General features: G+C 39.8%; 1 protein-coding gene across 4 annotated transcripts in view; it reads left to right on the top strand.

The window, feature by feature from the left end:
* itpr3 (inositol 1,4,5-trisphosphate receptor, type 3) overlaps positions 1-20,408 on the top strand; it is a 263,225-nt gene that overhangs the window by 198,065 nt on the left and 44,752 nt on the right. For 2 of the 4 annotated variants that reach the window (XM_069941707.1, XM_069941704.1), the window contains exons 40-46: positions 2,565-2,754; positions 6,113-6,264; positions 14,407-14,607; positions 15,740-15,850; positions 17,383-17,478; positions 18,867-18,968; positions 20,062-20,145. In XM_069941707.1, the coding sequence (XP_069797808.1) occupies positions 2,565-2,754; positions 6,113-6,264; positions 14,407-14,607; positions 15,740-15,850; positions 17,383-17,478; positions 18,867-18,968; positions 20,062-20,145 (936 nt within the window). Of the gene's footprint in view, positions 1-2,564; positions 2,755-6,112; positions 6,265-14,406; positions 14,608-15,739; positions 15,851-17,382; positions 17,479-18,866; positions 18,969-20,061; positions 20,154-20,408 lie in introns of all 4 variants that reach the window. The other 2 variants (XR_011358441.1, XM_069941706.1) reach the window with 2 other exon arrangements.

The raw sequence follows: 20,408 nt of genomic DNA, 5'->3' as shown, positions 1-20,408 counted from the left end.
TAATGACATTAATAATCAGCTTTGTGGCCAATCACTCATTGAAGTAATGAATATTAATTAAGATAAATGATTGATATGACATTGTATTTTATTGATTAGAGATATCAATGCCACTTGGGTGTGATAGAACTCAATGGTGGCACTTTCCATCAGTGAATTAAATCTGAATTGTTCTTTTGGGATATTATAGAGTAGATTTACCTGCACTTAGTTAAGGCAAAAATAAATAATGACTGTACACCACACAAATTTTATCATCTATTTAAAACAAATACCTTATATCCTTGTGTATAGAGTTATTTATGTATAGGACAAATTTTCACTTAAAATGTTGATTTTGAGTGATACCCTTTATTTAGAATGACCATCCATCCCCCAATCTGGCATCACTGCTGACCAGTAGATATGTTAAAGACAAATAACATTTTAATGCCAAATTCCTTTGTAAAGGTTTTAAATTTTATTGGCATTTTAAAAATAAAATAAACTACTGTCAGCTTCTGTAACAGGTTGTTTCAAGCCTGTATAGAGCCGACTGCAGTCTGATGGACCCCCCACGGGGGAGTGCTCAGACTTCATTGATAATTAACAAGACACTCGCAAGATTGCGTCGGAGCTGGTGGGAGGATGGCAGTGTTGAGACTTCGCTGTCAAGATTTGGATTTTTGTCCTGGTGTAGGAAGCGTCGTGTGGCAAAAAGTGTGCTGACTGGCTGCATCACAGTCTGTTATGGGAACAACAATACCCTTGAGCGTAAAGCCCTCCAGAAGGCAGTGGACACAGCCAGGACTTTACAGGCAAATCTCTCCCTATTATTGTGTGCATTTTGCCTATAATGTCCTGGGCTTTAATGTCCTTTGGAGGGGAACAGCAATCCTCAAAGACCCACACTTCCTAGCACACACTGCTACCATCAGGAAAGACGTCTAGGTGCCACAAGACTCGCACCACTAGGTTCAGGAACAGCTGGTACCCCTCCACCATCAGAATCCTCAACGACAAACTCAATCAGAGACTCATTTAAGGACTCTTGTTCTCTTTATTGAATGATTTTCTTTGTTCTCTCTCTGTATTCCACAGTCAGTTTGTTTACATTTGTTATCTGTTTACAGTTTTTTTTATTTACATGTTTACACTGTGTACAGTTTATTTTTGCACCATCAATTAGGGGTAATTCTGCCACACCTACAGGAAAAAGGAATCTATGTGATGTCATGTATGTACTCTGACAAAAAATCTGAAATCTGAGGCAATCCTGATTTTTTAGGTGACATTTTGAAGTTTTGAGGATCGTGCTATAAACTGGTAAATATGGTAGATATTCACAGTACTTGCTGTACATTTTCCGTACTCCATAATGACTCTTGTCAGGTAAAATCTCATATCTAATCCATTGGCTCTCCGTTCAACTCTACGTGAACCTGTTCAAAGCTCTTTTCCTTCATCACATTTACAATTAATATTTTATGACCATGAGTTTATTTTTGTGTGGAAGGCCAGTGTTGTGAAAAAAAAATCTTTTTAGTTCATTAATTATTTTTGCAATTATTATTCTTATTAAAACTATTCTGCTCCAGAATTATTTCTGAGTAATTTAACTAATCATACTGCCGTTTATATATTTTTTAAAAATGTTTCCGTTTTGACATTTTTCTCAAAACAGAAACCACTATTAAATCTGAAATGGACAGTGATTTAAATACAAACACTTTCTGAAAAGAAGATCTTTCACAACAACAAAATGGTTTTCCAAGAATGTGGAGCATCTCCAGTGCATTGGAAACAGAATTTATATTGAGACAAATAAATGTTTATTCCATCTCCCATTCAGTTCTCTCTGGTCCAATTTGTTTGTCACCTCTTCTTTTACTGCTCCCTTTCTCACCTCCATGTCAGATTCCAGCACTGGTAGCCTTGGTCTTCACAATTAAACCCTATTCTACTCCACCCTTTATTTATCTTTTTCTATCTGTCCCTTTTTTTTCTCTTGGATCGCTCTCCCTCTGTCTGGCCTCTGCCAATCATCTGCCTCTTCCATTCCCCGGACCCCCCACCATCTGTTCATCATCCTTCACCCCTCCGTGGAACCACCATCCCATCCTGACATTATAGTGTGCTTCTCTTCCCTCTGTGCTCTCCATTTTGATGAAGGGTTCTGATCCAGAGTGTTGACAATCCTCTATCACTGTTAGCGCTGCAGTTGGTGCGACGCTGTTACAGTGCCATCGATCGGGACCGAGGTTCGAATCCTGCACTCTTTGTAAGGAGTTTGTATGTTTTCCCCATGTCTGCATGGTTTCTTCTAGGTTCTCCCATTTCCTCCCAGCATTCAAAACATACCGGGGTGTTGGATAATTGGGTGTAATCGGGCTTATTGGCTGCATGTCTAAATTTAAGAAACGATATTTAATCTTCCACTGACGCTGTTCGATCCACTACAGTGCATTGTTTGTTGCTCCAGATTCCAGCATCTGCAATCTCTTGTGTGTCTGAACCTCTTGTTTCTTGATCTATGAGCTTTCCTGAATCCTGTACTTGCTAATATGCACATATTTTGTCTCCAGAATTCCTTCCATGTTCTCATGACCAATGACAGGAAATCAGAGAAGTTTTTTAAAGTGCTTCATAATCGCATTAAGGCTGCTCAACAAGAAATCAAAGCAACTGTTTCAGTCAACATGAATGACCAGGGAAGCAAAATGGCAAAGGATCCACAGGATAAAACACCTCCCATCCCAACAGCTGGTCTGAAAGGTTAGAGTATTTTCACTAACTGTTGAATCCACTCAAACTACGAAACAGATCAACAGGATAGACACAGTAGAGTGCAATGATGCTACTTGCTTGACCTGCTGAGTTTCTCCAGTTTGTTTATTTTACAGTATGTTTCCAATTATCTGAAACGGTCGGGACTGGATGTGTATTGGTTAACTGCATTTTTCGGATAACTGAGAAATGGCTTTAAGCATCCCAGTAACAACAGCAGAATACTTGTATCAGCCGCCACTGATCCCTGACACTTCCCCACCTCTGCCCAGGAGTCAGAGGCCCCGCTCCAATCCCCGAAGCCTCCCCACCGCCATCACCAAACCATCCCCGGGAGCCCAAGGTCCCCGCTCTGATCCCAGCCCAGTAGCATCAGCATAAAACAACAACAAAGAACAAGGGAAGGTTTTACAAGCATGAAATAAAATTTAATTCTTACTTTGAGTACACTTGAGTAGACGAGAGCTCTGTTAAATACAAAATGGTGCTAACAGTGCATCAGAGTCCCACTTGAGCACGGCAGGTACATTTTTTTTTTATCAACTTGTGACTTCATGTCACCACTGAATTTTTTTTGGATAACTGAGGATTTCAGTGAAGTGGTTTTTGGATAATTGAAAATGTACTGTAATAGATAATTCAGTACTGCTTTAAAGGTAATCAAGAATGTGATTTTTCTGACATCACAAGATATAGGATCAGAAGTTGGCCCATCGAGTCTGCTCCGTCATTCTAATCGAGCAGATCCCATTCACCCATTCAGCCGAACTCCCCGGCTTTCTCTCCATTACCCTTCATTCCCTGACTAATCAAATACCTGTCAGTCTCTGTCTTAAATACACTGAACAACCTCATTTCCACAGCCGCATGTGGCAACAGGTTCCGCAGACTCACGACCCTCTGACTGAAGAAAATTTTCTGCATCTGTTTTAAAGTGACACCCTTTTATCCTTAAGTTATGCCCTCTTGTTTTAGAATCCCTCTAAGACTCAGTAGCCCCTTTTCCACTGGCATCCCAGTTAATTGGGTGTGCAGTGTCCCAGGATAGGAAGCCCTTTGTGCTGTTTCTGCTGGGCCACCCTTAACTGGGACACTAATTTCTTTTCCACTGAACACGATTCATTTCCGGGGATCGGAGTGTTCTACCGTCAACTGGAAGCAGGTGATTTTCTGCTGCCCCTTTTCTACTGGTTTTATCAGCTTGCTGACATCAGCAAAGAGTGAGGGATGTGAGTAGGGGTAGAGGTCGTTAATCCCCGGCATGAAATATCGTCATTTGACACCGGCATTCAGACAATGTTCCTTTTCCACTGGACCCTGTTCCAGTAAATTCCCAGTTAATTGGTGGGACAGGGTGCCAGTAGAAAAGGGACCAGTGAAAGAAATCTGTGTTCAGAGACCAGCCAGTAACATTTCAGTGAAAGGAGGGAAAAAAAGATGTTAATTTTATGATGTCGCAGAAGGTCCTGACTCTTTGAAAGTTGCCATGGGTAAGGTCTGTCCCAATTTCTGATCACCAAAATTTGAGTTTACCTCAAGTTGCAAAAACAGGTTTCACCTTCAGGTGCTTATTAGTTGACAATTTTCATCGAGCAGTGACTGCAAAGATACTGCTTCACATGAATTGTGTCCAATCAGCTCCACAGTGGCAGATTTCAGGATGGCTCAGGATCTTAATGAGCTGCTGATCTGGTTTCTCGACACAGATCTGGAGGAGATGGATGAGACCCAGAGGAGGAGGAAGAATATCTCCACGTGCTGTAAATTAATGGCATGAGTCAAGGAAAAGACAGCTTAGATCAATGATCTGAGCCCTTAGAAGCATTTCAAAATCCCTTGTCTTGGCTGACTTGTCCCTTCTTGCTCTATGGCGACTCTCTCTCTGTTTTATGGTTGACAGAAGTTAAAAAATTTCATTCAAGTAACATTGTAAATGTTGTATTATGTGACAATAATGGAACCTTTACCTTTAACTTTTATCTGAGTACAGCATTTGATTCTGACTCAATCTTTATAAGAAATATGTTTTTTTTTTAACAATGGTCAACTTTAATTGGTGACATTGAAAACATTCGGAAAACATAAGGCCAAAAATGTATTGCAGTACAACTCCGATTATCCAAAATGGTCGGGACTGGGCCAATGTCGGATAAATATTTTTTTTCGGATAAGTAATCATTTAAAAAAAAAAAATAGCCCTGTAGCAACAGCAAATTACTTATATCAATGTTAAACTGCAACAGACAGCAAGGGAAGGCTTTTTAAGCATTAAAATAATGTTTAATTCTCACCAAAAAAAATGCTAGTCGCAACGCCGCAGATGATTCACCGACAGATCCTCACCGTTGCCTCTGATCCCTGGGGAGGCTTCCCGGGCTGGTAGAACACACACTGGCAAGTCGATGGGATCTCGTCTGCCCGGTCACTGAAGCGCCTGATGCCTGAGTCTCCTCTAAGTCTCCTGCACATGCACACTGAGGAGTCCGCTGTGCGTGTGCGACAGTAAGCCGAGGAAGGAGAGAGGGAAAGGAACGCCACTGAGCCTGAGGTCCCACTTCTTTCTGGAAGGCCACTCTCCTTGATGACGCCAGGACAAGGAATTTTCCCGATTGCTTGCGGCTGGGAGGCAGCGACACGCAGTTTGAGGGGGAGAGTTGGAGAGAAAAGTCGATAGGGGTAGGTAAAGAAGAAATGGAAAAGGAGAGGGGAGGGAGTTACCTGAAACGAGGACAATCGTCGTTCTAATTTCACGTCAAGTGAATTTTTTTTTCAATCTGTGAGGTCAGTTCGGCTCTGAAAACATTTCGGATAAATGAGAATTCCTGATTTATTTTGGATATCCTAATTTATCCAAAATTTTAAAATTGTTTCGGATAAATGAGGATTTTGGAGAATCTGATTCTGGATAATCGGAGTTGCACTGTATTTGATCATGTGACTTTTTTGGTGAATAGCAATGTAATAAGATTACAACTAAAGTGCAGATTTCAGAATAAAACCGGCATCTTCATTCTTAAATGTCTACATTTTTCCAGATAATTGCTTTGTTTTGCAGCTAGTGTCTTTCTGCTTATCAAAAGTATCAGGATGAAGTAAAAGCTGGGATTTAAAGAATTAGCAATCATGAAACTTCAAAACTCTTCATTTCATGCTGTGCAAAATTGATGATGAGCAAATTAACACCTTACATAACCCCTTTGTTTGCTCTTTTAATGAATCATTTACATCTGTTCTTGTAACAGATGAAGGGATTTCATGCACTGCATAATGAGCTTGACACTAATACTGCATAGCGATACTAATTTTATTGGTGATAGGTTTGAATCATTGCTTGTTTCTCATTTAGGAAAAGATACCCGTAACAGATCACATATGAACAAATCAGCAGATACTGAACACCGCCAGAAGGAAACTGAAATAAGTCCAGCGGTGGCAATAATCCAGCCCATCTTACGGTTTCTACAGCTCCTGTGTGAAAACCATAACAGTAATCTTCAGGTGAGATTACACTGAGTCTTATATATGCTGTTCGTACATTACAAACAGAATTTGATGCTGTTTTGCATCAGTATATTGTGATTTCATGTATGATCAGCCAAAAAAAATATTGTCATTAGCTTTAATGGACAAGGTACAGAATGGAAACTGCAGTCAGCAATATTAATTGACCTGGTAGAAACCACTGCCGGCAACATTAATGGATAAGGTATGGGACAGAAAACATTGTCAGCATTACGAGTGAATTATGTTTCAGACTAAAAGCTACTGCCAGCCTTATGAGTGAGCAAAGTCCAGAAACAAAGTAGCACTGTTAATCATTTTAGTGAAGAAATGGATAACAAGATATTAAGGAGTAAAACACAAAAATCTGCAGACACTGTGACTGAAGTAAAAACACAGAGCTGGAGAAACTCAGCAGGTCAAACGGTGTCCTTGTATAGCAAAGATAAAGATATGTTTTGGGCTTGAACCCTTTATCACGGTCTGAGCAAAATGTAGGCATTTACCTGAACAAAATGGTGGTGGGGGGGGGGGAAGAGAAATGGCAGGGGAGGAGCACAAATGGTGGGGGGGGTGGGAAAGAGAAATGGCAGGGGAGGAGCACAAATGGTGGGGGGGGGGAATGGCAGGGGGAGGAGCACAAATGGTGGGGGGGGGAAGAGAAATGGCAGGGGAGGAGCACAATGGTGGGGGGAAGAGAAATAGCAGGGGAGGAGCACAAATGGCCGGGGGGGAAAGAGGAATGGCAGGGGAGGAGCACAAATGGTGGGGAGGGGGGGAAAGAGAAATGGCAGGGGAGGCGCACAAATGGTGGGGTGGAAGAGAAATGGCAGGGGAGGCGCACAAATGGTGGGGGGGGGAGGAAAGAGAAATGGCAGGGGAGGCGCACAAATGGTGGGGGGGAGGAAAGAGAAATGGCAGGGGAGGAGCACAAGGTATGAGAAAAATGTCAGCAGTTGTCAGAGAAAATGGTGGGAGAGCAGGAAAATGGTATGCTCCTGAAGGGCTCAAGCCCCAAATGTTTGTTATGTCTCTTGGCTCTGTAAACTTTTTAGCAATGAATCACTGAATTACAAACACATTCGAACCAATTTTAGGAACGTTGGAAAAAAAACTTGCAAAAAAAATTCCAGTTGTGACCTGAACTATGTCTAATTCAAAGTAGTTATGATGAAAGTAAATATAGGCCAGGAACAAAGGTCTAACATTTGGGGAGGAAGAAGTTCATTAAAATGAGCAGACCCAGTAAAGTTAGACTTGGTAAAGACACAAGGCTGGAGAAACTCAACAAAGCGCGTCGAAAGAATCAAAGGCTTGTTGATCCAAACCAAGGCTTTTATTAACTAGAATACTGGAGCATATCACATGTAGGTCGACCAGTTCAGAATGATCTGGTCTGGCTAGGAGCAACCCTTTAAGACTTGCCAGTAGGCGTGGCTATGCTCTCAGCCAATCACAATCATCCTACACTATACATATACACATTGGTGATAGAATCTGTACTATAACAAGGTCAAACAGAGTACTCTGTACAGCAAAGATAACCAATGTTTTGGGCTTGATCCCTTCATCAAGTGAGACGGGGAGCAGGGAGGTCTTGATCTGCTTCGTGGAAACCTTTCGAAGAAGAAATAAAAGTTCGTGGACATTTAATCGGGCTTCCGTGGCTTTACACACGATAGAATAGGGGGATGACAGGGGAGGAGTGGCATTGCCCAACTGGGAAAATGTCAGGCAAAACAGACCAGAGGGCTCGTCTACTGAGGCTATATAAGTGGAGCTGAGGAATGGGAAGAGTATGACCACACTCAAAGGGTTGTATATTAATCAATGAGAATTGGAGGAGCAAATCTGTAGAGAGATAGCAGACAGCTACAGGAGGCCCAAGATTGTGATAGTATGGGATTTTAATTTTTCATATTTAAAAATTTAAATTTAGACATACAGAATGGTGACAGGTCATTTCAGCCCACAAGCCCATGCTGCCCAATTTGCACCGAAAGGACCTACAACCTTAGTATGTTTTTTGAACAAACGTGGTCATTCTGGGACTGGGAGTCCCATACTGTAAAAGGGCTGAATGGCTTGAAGTTTGTCAAATGTGTTCAAGAAGTTTTCTAAATCAATATACAGAAGAGGAAGGAGAATGAATCTTTCTTTTAGGGAATGAGACCGGTCAAGTGACCGTAGGTATCTGTAGGGGAACCTTTTGGGTGATCATAATGCCATTAGTTTCAAGTTAATTATGGAGGAGGACAGGTCTAGGCCTTGGGTCAAGATTCTAATTGGAGAAAGGATCATTTTGAGGAAACAAGAAAGGATCTGGAATGTGTGGATTGGGATAAGATGTTTTCCGCCAAGGATGTGCAAGGTAAGTGGAGAAACTTGAAAGGTGAAATTTTGAGAGAACAGAGTTTGTATGTTCCAGCCAGGATTAAAGGCAAGGTTTGCAGGCCGAGGGAATCTTGGTTTTTGAGGGGAACTGGTTTGGAAGAAGAGAGAGGTGTGTAGCAGATATAGGCAACATGGAGCGAATGAGGTACTTGAGGAGTATTTAAAAAAATGCAAGAAAACCCTCAAGAAGGAAATCAGGAAGGTGAAAAGAAAGACATGAAGTTGCTTTGGCCGAGAATGTGAAGGAAAATTCTAAGGGTTTTTACAGGTATATTAAGAGCTTTGAAGTTCAGAGTGGTTGGCTTTGTATGGAGCCAAAAGAGATGGGGGAAATCTTAAATGTGTGTGTTTTTTTTCAATCAGTATTCACTCAGGAAACAGGCAGTAAGGAAAGCAAGCAGTGAGGTCATGGTACCTATACAGATTAAAGAGGAGGAAGTCTTTGCTGTCTTAAAGCAAATAAAGGTGGATAAATCCACAGGGCCTGGCAAGATATTCCTTTGGACCTAGAGGGAGGCTATTGCAGAAATTGCAGGGGCTCTGGCAGAAATATTTAAAATGTCCTTAACCATGAGTGTGGTGCCAGAGGATTGGAGGGTAGCTCACGTTGTTGCATTGTTTAAAAAAGGCTCCAAGTAACCCTGGAAATTATAGTCCAATGAGCCTGATATCAGTAGTAGGTAAGTTATTGGACGATGTTCTACGAGATCGGATATACAATGATTTGGATAGCCAGAAACTGATTAGGGATAGTCACATGGCTTTGTGCTTGGTAGGTCATGTTTAACCAATCTGGCTGAGTTTTTCAAGGAGGTTGCCAGGAAAGATGACAAAAAGGAAAGGCTGTGAATGTTGTCTACATGGACTTTGGTAAGGCCTTTGACAAGTTCCATATGGGAGGTTAGTCAGGGAGGTTCAGATGTTCGGTATTCATGGTGAAGTCGTGAACTGGATTCGACAATGCTGGACAGGAGAAGCCAGAGAGTAGTAGTGGATAATTGCTTCTCAGACTGGAGGCTTGTGACTAGTAGGGATCGGTGCTGGGACCACAGTTGTTTGTCATCTATATCAATAATCTGGGTGATAATGTGGTAAATTGGTTCAGCAAGTTTCCAGATGACATTAAGATTGGAGTGTTGTAGACAACAAACCAGCTGGAAAATGGGCTGAAAAATGGAAGATGGAATTTAATGCGGACAAAGGTGTTGCATTCTGGAAGGGAAAACCAAAAAAGGATTTACATGGTGAATGGTAGGGCACTGATGAGTGCGGAGGTACAGAGGGACCCGGGAATAGAGATACATAATTCTCTGAAAGTGGCATCACAGGTGGATAGAGTTGAAAAGAAAGCTTTCAGCATATTGGCCTTCATAAATCAACATATTGAGTATAGGTGTTGGAATGTTATGGTAAAATTGTATAAGACATTGTTGAGGCCAAATTTGGAGTATATGCAGTTTTGGTCACCTGACTACAGGAAAGATATCAATAAGATAGAAGATTTATTAAGATGTTTCCTGGACTTCAGGAACTGAGTTACAGGGAAAGGTTAAACAGGTTATGACTTTATTCCCTGGAATGTAGAAAAATGAGAGGAGATTTCATAGAGATATTTAAAATTATGAGGGGGATAGACAGAGTAAATGTAGATAGGCTTTTTCTACTGAGATACAAACCAGAGGACATGGGTTAAGAGTGAAAGGGCAAATGTTTTTGGGAATGCGAGAGGGTACTTCTTCACACAAAGAGTGGTATCTATGTGGAACAAGCTGCCAGCTGAGATGATGAATATGGGCTCAATTTTAATATTTAATACAAATTTGAACAGCTATATGAATAGGAGAGATCTATGGTCTGGGTACAGGTCAGTGGGACTAGGCAAAAAAAAATGGTTCGGCCCAGACTAGAAGGGCCAAGGGGGCTATTTCTGTGCTGTAATGTTCTATGCTTCTATGGTTCTAATCTTCCTTTCAATTCAAACCTTCATTGAAAGAGTGGAGAATAACTTGTTCTGGAAGTCCAAACATTCAGTAGAAATTTCAGGGGGCTGTTGGATTCATTTCTGCAGGAATCCAATAGTATTCACCGGAAAGCTGAGACCCAGTTGCACCATGTTAAAGATTTTATTGGTAACCTTTGAATAAATTGGAACTTTCTGTATCTTGTAAGGAAAATAATGTTGCTTTCCAGGCTTAATCAAGACACGGTGGAAATGGAGATGGTCTATCATGAGTGGGTTATGACATATTATCTCCAAACTGGAGCAAACAAATTCCAGAGTAAGGAAGACAAGTTGGGGTTATTGTTTAGGTGAGAGGGTGCTAGAGTGAGGAATGGAATGGGCTAGGGAATTTGCTACATCCACAAATATATTGCAAGTTGCTTTGGAATCAGAGCATTGAATTAACTGTCTACTTTTGGCGGCACAGTTGGTATAGCCGTGAGTGCAGTGCCCTTACAGCACTAGCGATCCAGAGTGTACCAGGGTTTGAATCCTATGCTGTCTGTAAGGAGTTTGTATGTCCTCCCCATGGTCTGCATGGGTTTTCTCTAGGGGCTCCGGTTTCCTCCCATTGTTCCAAACGTACTGGGGGTATAGGTTAGTGGGGTGTAACTTGGGCAGCTCAGACTCATTACCATGCTGTATGTATGTCTAAATTTAAAATTTAAATTTAAAAGGCTCCATGGAATCAAATGTGCTACTTCCCAAGCTGAATTTTCCATGGAGATAGAAATAGAGGCTACCCATGTGAACAGTTATCCTCTTGCCCTAATAAATTGATGATGTCAGCATTCAAGGGTATGCATTAGCCCAATCCCACCATTACCCCTGGGATCATTGGTTCATTCAACATTAGAAGGATGTCAATTTTTAATGCCAATGTTGGCATTGCTATCTTCCCCAACAGAGGGTCATCACTAATAAAGCATAGAAGATGAAGGTCTCTGACTCATCCAACTTCAAGAATCTGTACAGTCCAAAATAGTACTGTAAACCTCAGTCTGTGACCATATCCATTACTTCACAGTTTTAGACGCAGCCAAAATGTATCAAAGCATTCATGGCATCAGCTCCAGAAGATTTCTGCGTGTGCTGAAGCGAAAAAGCAAGGCTTTATGACATTTACTCAATAGATTTTTATCTAAACATTTATCATATTAATAAATCCATCATTTCAATAATGACTAGGTTTTAATAATATTTTTAACAAAATCTGGACAAAGAGCAAACTGGTCCTTAATAGAGTCCAGCTACTAGTGAAAGCGTAGCTCTAACAGAGCTCAGACCATCACACAAATGAACCTCCCATCCATTGACTTCATCTATCCGTCCCTCTGTCCAATTCAACTTGAATAAATGTTAATTTAATTTAGACATACAGCACAGTAACAGGCCCTTCTGGCCCACGAGACCGTGCCACCCAGATACCCCAATTAACCTACAAACTCTATATGATTTGAAGGGTTGGTGGAAAGTAGAGCACCCGAAGGAAACAGATACAGGGAACACGTACAAACTCCTTATAGACAGCACCTGATTCAAACTTGGTTCACTGTCACTGTAATAACGTTGTGCTATCTGTGCCATCCTATAGTGTCACTATTTAGGCAGATGCATCGGATGAAAAATTATTGAAAAAAATCCAAATGATTGACTTGCAGGGTATTAGAGTTCCAATTACAAAGGATATGCTAATTATTGCAAATGAATGCACAGTTTTGGTGCCCTTTGGTTAAAAATGACACTAGCATTGGACACAGTCCAAAGAAGATTCTCCAGGCTAATTGCTGGGATGAGAGGGTTGCCCATCAAGAAAGGTCAGATTTGAATTTATGGACAAGTAAACTTAAAAAATTGGGACTTAAAAATATATATTCTGGAAGATTGCCATTATATAATAATCAACTTGTTCCTTTAACGGTCTCTAATGCCACTTTGAAACAATGGGAAAAGAAAGGAACAAAACATTTATCTGATTGTTTTTCTGAGGGTTGTTTTTGTTCCTTTGACAAATTACAAAGGAAATATGAAAGTAGTGCAAATTCTATATTTGTATATTATCATTTAAGATCTTTTGTAAAACAGTTATGTGGTCGACATATGATTTTATTGCCTGAATCTAGTTTTGAAGAATATGTACTTTCAATACCAAAAAAGGGATATATATCTGATTTGTATTGTATTTTACAAGAAATTGATAGTAAAAAAGACTGGGATAAAGATAAGTTGAAATGGGAAAAAGATTTAGGACATAAAATAGCTGAAGAAGCTTGGATGGAAATTTGTCAGAATAGTATTCGGAAATTAATTAATGCTAGACTAGCGATGATTAATTATAATTTTATTCATCAGTTATATTTAACGTCGGAGAAATTAAAAAAAATTTGGTTTTAGTAAGTTGGATTCTTGTTTTCGATGTGATCAGACGGCCAATACTTTTTTGCATACTGTTTGGCTTTGTGATTGATTGCAACAGTTTTGGAAAGGTATTCAATCTGTTTTTAACAGTTTATATAATATCCATCTTGTATTAGATCCTGATATATTTTTATTAGGGAACATACAATCATTAATCGATTTAGGTTTAGAGGATTATCAGATTTCATTTATTTATTTAGCTTTAGTTGTGGCTAAGAAATGTATAGCACTTACTTGGAAAGATAGAAATATACTAACTTTAGATAAGTGGTATTTGGAAATGAAATTTTGTTTGACTAAGGAAAGGATATCTTTTTCAATTCAGGATAAGATGTCTTTTTATAAGTTAAAGTGGACTCCGTTTGCTAATTATATGCATTTAAGTTTGATTTAAATATATAAGTGTGAAATTTTAGTATTGACAATTTTTTTTGTTGTTAGAATTGTTTTAGGTTAAGTTTTATCTCTTATTTGTAAGTGGTTTTTTTTTCATATATAATATTATCAATTTTATTAACTCTTCACTCTTTATTTTGGGGGGGAGGGTTGGACTAATTTTAAGTTAGACTATTAATATTGTGTTACAATTAACGGGGGGGGGGTTATTTTGTGTAGTTTTCTGATGTAATATTGTAATCATACCTTTTTAAATTTTTTTTCTATTCTATTTAAATGTAATTCTTTATTGTATTCATGTTATAAAATTTTAAATAAAGTCTTTAAAAAAAAAAAGAAAGGTCAGATGGTTTGGAACTGTGCTCCTTAGAGTTAATAACCTGGGTGACCTTGTTCAAACATACAAGATTTTAAGGGGGCTTGACAGTGTAGATGTTGAGATGTCTTCATGAAGAAGGTCTTTCGTAACGAAATACGAGGCTGGTCATTTAAAACTGAGATGTGTTGAATTTCTTTTCTCTAAGAGGGCAGAGAATGTCTGGAATTTTTTCCTCCAATGGTAATGCAAATCAGATCATTGGATATATATTTAAGGTGGAGATAGAAGGATTTGAGGACGATGGGGTACTAGTACAGAAGGCCAGCATATGATCATATTGAAACATGAGGCAGGTTTGAGGAGGTCTTATTTTTATTTTCTCCTACAAGGTTTTCTCCCCCCCCCTTTATTAATAGAACATCAAATTGTCGAGAGTAGAAACAAGCCTTTTGGCCTATGATGTCTGGGTGAAACATGATGCCTAATTTTAAAAAATCCCTTCTTCCTGCAACTGATCTATATCCTTGTATCCATGTCTATCTAAAAACTCCAGAAGTTATCATCTGACCTAATTTCTTGATCAATATATTTTTCTTTTTTTCCTCATCAGAATCTCCTCCGTTCTCAAAGCAACAAGACCAGTTACAACTTAGTGTGTCAGACTCTGCAGTTTTTGGATGTCATGTGTGGAAGCACCACCGGTGGCCTGGGACTGCTTGGATTGTATATTAATGAAAATAATGTGCTTCTTATTATTCAGACACTGGAGACGCTAACAGAGTATTGTCAGGGTCCTTGCACTGAAAACCAGGTATATATTTTCATTGAACCATACTCACATATCACACAGTCAAATAAGAAGATTCTGTAGTTTAATACACAAAAGAGCTGGAGAACTCAACAGGTCACAAAAAGTTTTTTATGACAAAGATACTTAAGTAACGCTTTGGACCTGGCCCCTCATCAAGGATTGAGCAAAAAAACAGGTAGACACCTGTATAAAACAGTGGTAGGAGGGACAGGGAGAGGTAACAGACCCACAGGCAAGAAGTGGATGTTAGTGGGAGGGCAGAAGAGAAAAAGGTTAGGAAATGATAGGGGGAGGGGATAGGTCTCTGAACAGAGAGGGAAGGGGTTGGAGAGCTAGAGGAAAGAAGAGTTGGATGGGGAAAGAGACAGGGCAGGGACCCAACAGAAACTGGATGGAGAGGGAAGGAACTGGGGAGCTGTCCAACCATGTGACATTAACATCCCACTCTCCAACCAGAGAACATTAACAGTGAATTCTCTGGTTTCTATAAGTGCAGAATCCAGGGCAAGTATTAATTCGGTAAAATATAAACTGCTGAAAGAACTCAGGTCATTGAGCAGCGTCTATGGAGGTATAGGGATGGTTGATGTTTGAGAACAAGATTCTACATCAGGTACTCGACCTGTTGAATTCTTTATCCAGTTTATTTTTGCTTCAGATTCCAGGGTCTCTTGGGCCTTCAAATATTCATTCAGTTCAAATAAGGACTTATTTTAGGTGTAAAGGGCAATTAAATGAATATTGGGTATGGCTGTTACAAAAACACAAAATAAAACCAAGTGAAAGAAAAGACAGCAGACCAGACAGCATTCGAAGAGAGAGAGAAAAACACTAAATATCCTGATCCCTGACTTTCATTGGAAACTCAATATGTTTGTAGCCTGTTTACATGTTGTTTAAATTTGATCTTGATCTTTAATGGACATTTTCTTGAGGTGCTGATGGTAACTTAGCAGTACTGCTGTTTCAATGGTTTCTTGGGACTATAGCGACATGAATCATTGTGCACCCTCTCCCTCAAATGTTTGTAAAAAGCTTTTAGTAAAATCTTTTATTTAAAAAAAACTTTGCTTGTATTGATTGAATCAGTCACTTTGAATGTGATTCCCAGTTTGATTTTTAAATGTCCTAGACTTGCATTGTAACACATGAGTGCAATGGCATTGATATTATTACTGCACTGATCCTGAGTGATATCAGCCCACTCTGCAAGTACAGGATGGACTTGGTGCTACAGCTAAAGGTAAGCAGAGCTTTGGTCCCAAAAATTGACAGTAGATTCAGGGCAATGCAATGTTTCTGTTGGATGGAATTTGCTGTTGATTAATGCTGGTGAATAAAGATAGGATTATTATTTCTTGCTGAGTTAATTTTAGAACAGGCAATTTTTTCTTTATAGAGATAGTAATGTCGATTATTTGATATTTCATAACGTTCAATTATTTCTGTACGATTTTAACTTTTATTAACAGTTTAGATGTGCAATGTCAATTTAATCCCATTTAGCATTTTCCAAGAAATGTGCGCAATGGCTGCCCGAAATGGTTCTGCACTGGGTCAGCCAGCAATTAATGGTGCTTGAGAAGGTGATGGATGGAAAAATTTTAACAGGCTACCCATCAGTATTCGTGTAATGTATTGATAGGTGAAACAGGAAAATACCAAGAAAAAGTATAATTTGTATTAAAATATAAAAACCATAGATCATTTTACCATGCAGAAAAATAAATATGAATCATGAATACCTTGAGAATTTCTTTTTCTTTTTTCTTCTTTGGCTTGGCTTCGTGGACGAAGATTTATGGAGGGGGTAAAAGTCCACGTCAGCTGCAGGCTCGTTTGTGGCTGACAAGTCCGATGCGGGACAGGCAGACACGGTTGCAGCGGCTGCAGGGGAAAATTGGTTGGTTGGGGTTGGGTGTTGGGTTTTTCCTCCTTTGCCTTTTGTCAGTGAGGTGGGAACTGCGGTCTTCTTCAAAGGAGGTTGCTGCCCGCCGAACTGTGAGGTGCCAAGATGCACGGTTTGAGGCGATATCAGCCCACTGGCGGTGGTCAATGTGGCAGGCACCAAGAGATTTCTTTAGGCAGTCCTTGTACCTTTTCTTTGGTGCACCTCTGTCACGGTGGCCAGTGGAGAGCTCGCCATATAACACGATCTTGGGAAGGTGATGGTCCTCCATTCTGGAGACGTGACCCACCCAGCGCAGCTGGATCTTCAGCAGCGTGGACTCGATGCTGTCGACCTCTGCCATCTCGAGTACTTCGACGTTAGGGATGAAAGCGCTCCAATGGATGTTGAGGATGGAGCGGAGACAACGCTGGTGGAAGCGTTCTAGGAGCCGTAGGTGATGCCGGTAGAGGACCCATGATTCGGAGCCGAACAGGTGTGTGGGTATGACAACGGCTCTGTATACGCTTATCTTTGTGAGGTTTTTCAGTTGGTTGTTTTTCCAGACTCTCTTGTGTAGTCTTCCAAAGGCGCTATTTGCCTTGGCGAGTCTGTTGTCTATCTCGTTGTCGATCCTTGCATCTGATGAAATGGTGCAGCCGAGATAGGTAAACTGGTTGACCGTTTTGAGTTTTGTGTGCCCGATGGAGATGTGGGGGGGCTGGTAGTCATGGTGGGGAGCTGGCTGATGGAGGACCTTGGTTTTCTTCAGGCTGACTTCCAGAGAATTAAGAAAATAACAAATAACAGATTTCAGAGTTGCTTTCTGCTGGTACTGGTAGTAGCATTAAAAGCTCAGTTATGGTCTGAATTTTCTTTGTCAACAGGACAATGCTTCGAAGCTCTTGCTTGCACTGATGGAAAGTAGGTACGACACTGAAAATGCTGAGAGGATCCTCTTCAATATGCGGCCCCAAGAACTGGTGAGTGTGTTCACTGTGAGGAGTGTTTTACTTGCAGTTAGAAACTTTTGATGCAAGTGTATCAGTTAACACAAGTTCACCACCGAGCTAGTTCTGAATGTTGCTGAAATGGATTAGCTGTGTATCTGAATTGAAATCTGGAAATATCTAGCAGCGTGTGCAGTAACTGTAGAGAGTAAAAGGTATTGGTAACCTCTTGGTGGAATCTTGATGTCTGCTGAAGAGATAATCCACTCTCCTAAATGTTGCTTGACTAATTGTTTAATGCTCCCTTTTGCTATTTGCAATGACTGCATAAACTGTTAAACATGTCCAGATTTTATATGTTTTTCTAATTCTCTCAGATCTGCAATATTTTGCTTTCATGGAACTCTGTTTTGTGTAACTAATGGAGGGTTATGGGCATTGTGCAGGGAGGTGGGACTAGAAAGGGGTGTTTGGTTCGGTGCGGACTAGAAGGGCCTAATGGCCTGTTTCCGTGCTGTAATTGTTATGTTATAATTTTGGAGGAGCATATTTACTTCTGAATCACTTCTGAGGGGCATCTAGCAGTAAAACAAACATTTTATTTCAACTACACACAAGCATTTTAGTTTTCACTGCTCTACACTCTCTTCACAAGCTCCAGTACTCCACTTGCCACATCCTTAATGTCTCTCTTGAATTTCCACTCTCTGCCTCCTCACTTCCTGTTTTATTTGCTACCCCCTTGCTGACCTATTTCCTGCTCTCATTGTCTCATTTCTACCCCACACTCTGCAACACAGCTTGCTTGTAAGCCCCGTTTACCCCATCGTTGGTACTTTGACAATGACATCAGTGTTGCTCCTGTTCTTTTTAAATGCTTGTAAACTTCCTACTGAATACATTTATTTTAAATTGTGCTGGACAACCTTGGCATCTACTTGATGCTCTATAGGGACGTCAGGTGAAATTTACTGCCTTGTGCAAAAGAGACTGCACTCGATCAACACTGCACTCTATGTATAAATTAATAATTTGCTTAAATCACAGCTTCTGACTTGGAATAAAATAATCTAATAGGGAACAACATAATTATGAAAATATGTAATTTTGTATGATGTTTTGCTTGATGAAAGCTTATGAAAATTTTAGATACTAAATCAGTCCAGCAAATGCAAACCTTTCACTCAGAGTGTGTTTCAACTGCAGCACAGACTCTTGAATTTATTAGTTTGAATAGTTTTTAGGGGTTAATTAACAGAGAAATGTAGCTTATTTCATAAAACAAGACTGGATCATATGGTACTAAATCTAATGGTATACAATATCCCTTAGTTTGTAATCTTTGTGTATGAAGAAATTATGAAAGGCATGTTCTGATGAGACCTTGTTTTTCAATTAGTCTTGAATTATTGCTCTTTCAGGTTGATGTTATAAAGAAAGCCTACAACCAAGAAGAAGAAAGTGAAAATTCAAACGTTTCCCCAAGAAGTGTGGGACACAACATTTATATCTTAGCTTTACAGGTAATTCTGAATTAATTTTATTTCATTTTTTTTAACATCATCTATTCTTCAGTTCACCTTTGTGATCTTCTCCTGCTGGCTGACGAAAAAAATATGTCAGGGCATCTGCTTCAAAAACCTGTGTGAGAGGATAAATCAGCAGATGATGAGCCAAGTTGTGTCGCAGAATGTGGGGTAGCAAGGAAGATCTGAATATTCAGTGAGCTAGTTGAGGAAATCCCAAAATCCAAAGCCTTTGCATTTTTTGAGGTGCCCTTCAGAGCCTCAGGTCAACTCAGTGCATTTTGTAGACAAAGAAGCACTTCTGCACAATAGAGGCAGCGTTGGAGGAGTGCAGAATCAGAATTTATTGTCATGAACACATGTCAATATTCAGCAGAATGAGTGCAGAATTCCACAGACATCATGGTAAAGTCCAGCTCAATGTTTCTTTGGCATTCATTGAAAGAGAAATATTATGCAGACCATGGAGAATAATATCCTGCAGCTGGAAGAACATGATTTAATAAAGATAGTTTCAATAACAGTGCTGTATTTCCTTTGTCTAGACAGGGAAATGTTGAACTTAAAAACAAAATGTAATAGAATCAAATTTTTCCCCAGTATGTCAGACAAATGTAAAGGGAGCGCAGGTAAAAGGTGCCTAGTGGGTGAGCAAGAAGTGGAGCAAAGATCATTTAATGTACAAGGCACTGAACCCTCAGCAATTACAAATAGATGGAAAAGGAATTATTAGAGTTTTATCATGTGTTTGTTTATTTCTGGATGAATTATTTGCCTTGGAAAAAATAGACACCACAAGATTTCAGATTTTTGGTGGGATAGATGGGGGGGGAAAATGACATGGGAAAATGTCATTAATAGTCATTGAATATAAAGTAGACCTTGTTATTGAATGCAACCATTATAATTTATGCTGGATTTGAAACCTGTTGTTCCCAAATTCATATTGTTGCTTAATAAGTGTCAATTTCCCTATCACAAGCATGCTGTCACACTTGGGGTTTGCACTGTCATGTTCTCCAACCTCTCTTTGGAATTAATGGTTGATGCCAGGGGTGCAAGATTTTCTGAAGCTTGTGATGTCTTCCAGTTATCACGCCATAACAAATTTCTGCAGCAGTTACTGAAACCAGTTAAAAGGATACAAGAGGATGTGGAAGAAGGCATTTCAATGGTAAGTCGGTGAGTTTGATGAGCTTCATTAGTTGCACAAAATTCTTGATTTAATTCTCTATGTAGAACATCAGAATTGGAGTTAATGAGCGTCGTGGTGAGAAGTGGCAAAGATTATTCAAGACATCCAAAGTAACAAGGCAAAATCCATCTCCAGGCAAGAATGTTGTTACCTCCCGTCAACAATCAATAGCATTCTTATCACTCTGTACCCCAAAAGTCAAGGATTCAGATAATCTTTGATCACTTTTAAACTGGACAAAC

The sequence above is a fragment of the Narcine bancroftii genome, chromosome 5 (assembly GCF_036971445.1).
Source record: "Narcine bancroftii isolate sNarBan1 chromosome 5, sNarBan1.hap1, whole genome shotgun sequence".
NCBI lineage: Eukaryota > Metazoa > Chordata > Chondrichthyes > Torpediniformes > Narcinidae > Narcine > Narcine bancroftii.
Note: the sequence above shows the minus strand (reverse complement) of the source record. Positions and strands in the feature narration are given on the sequence as shown.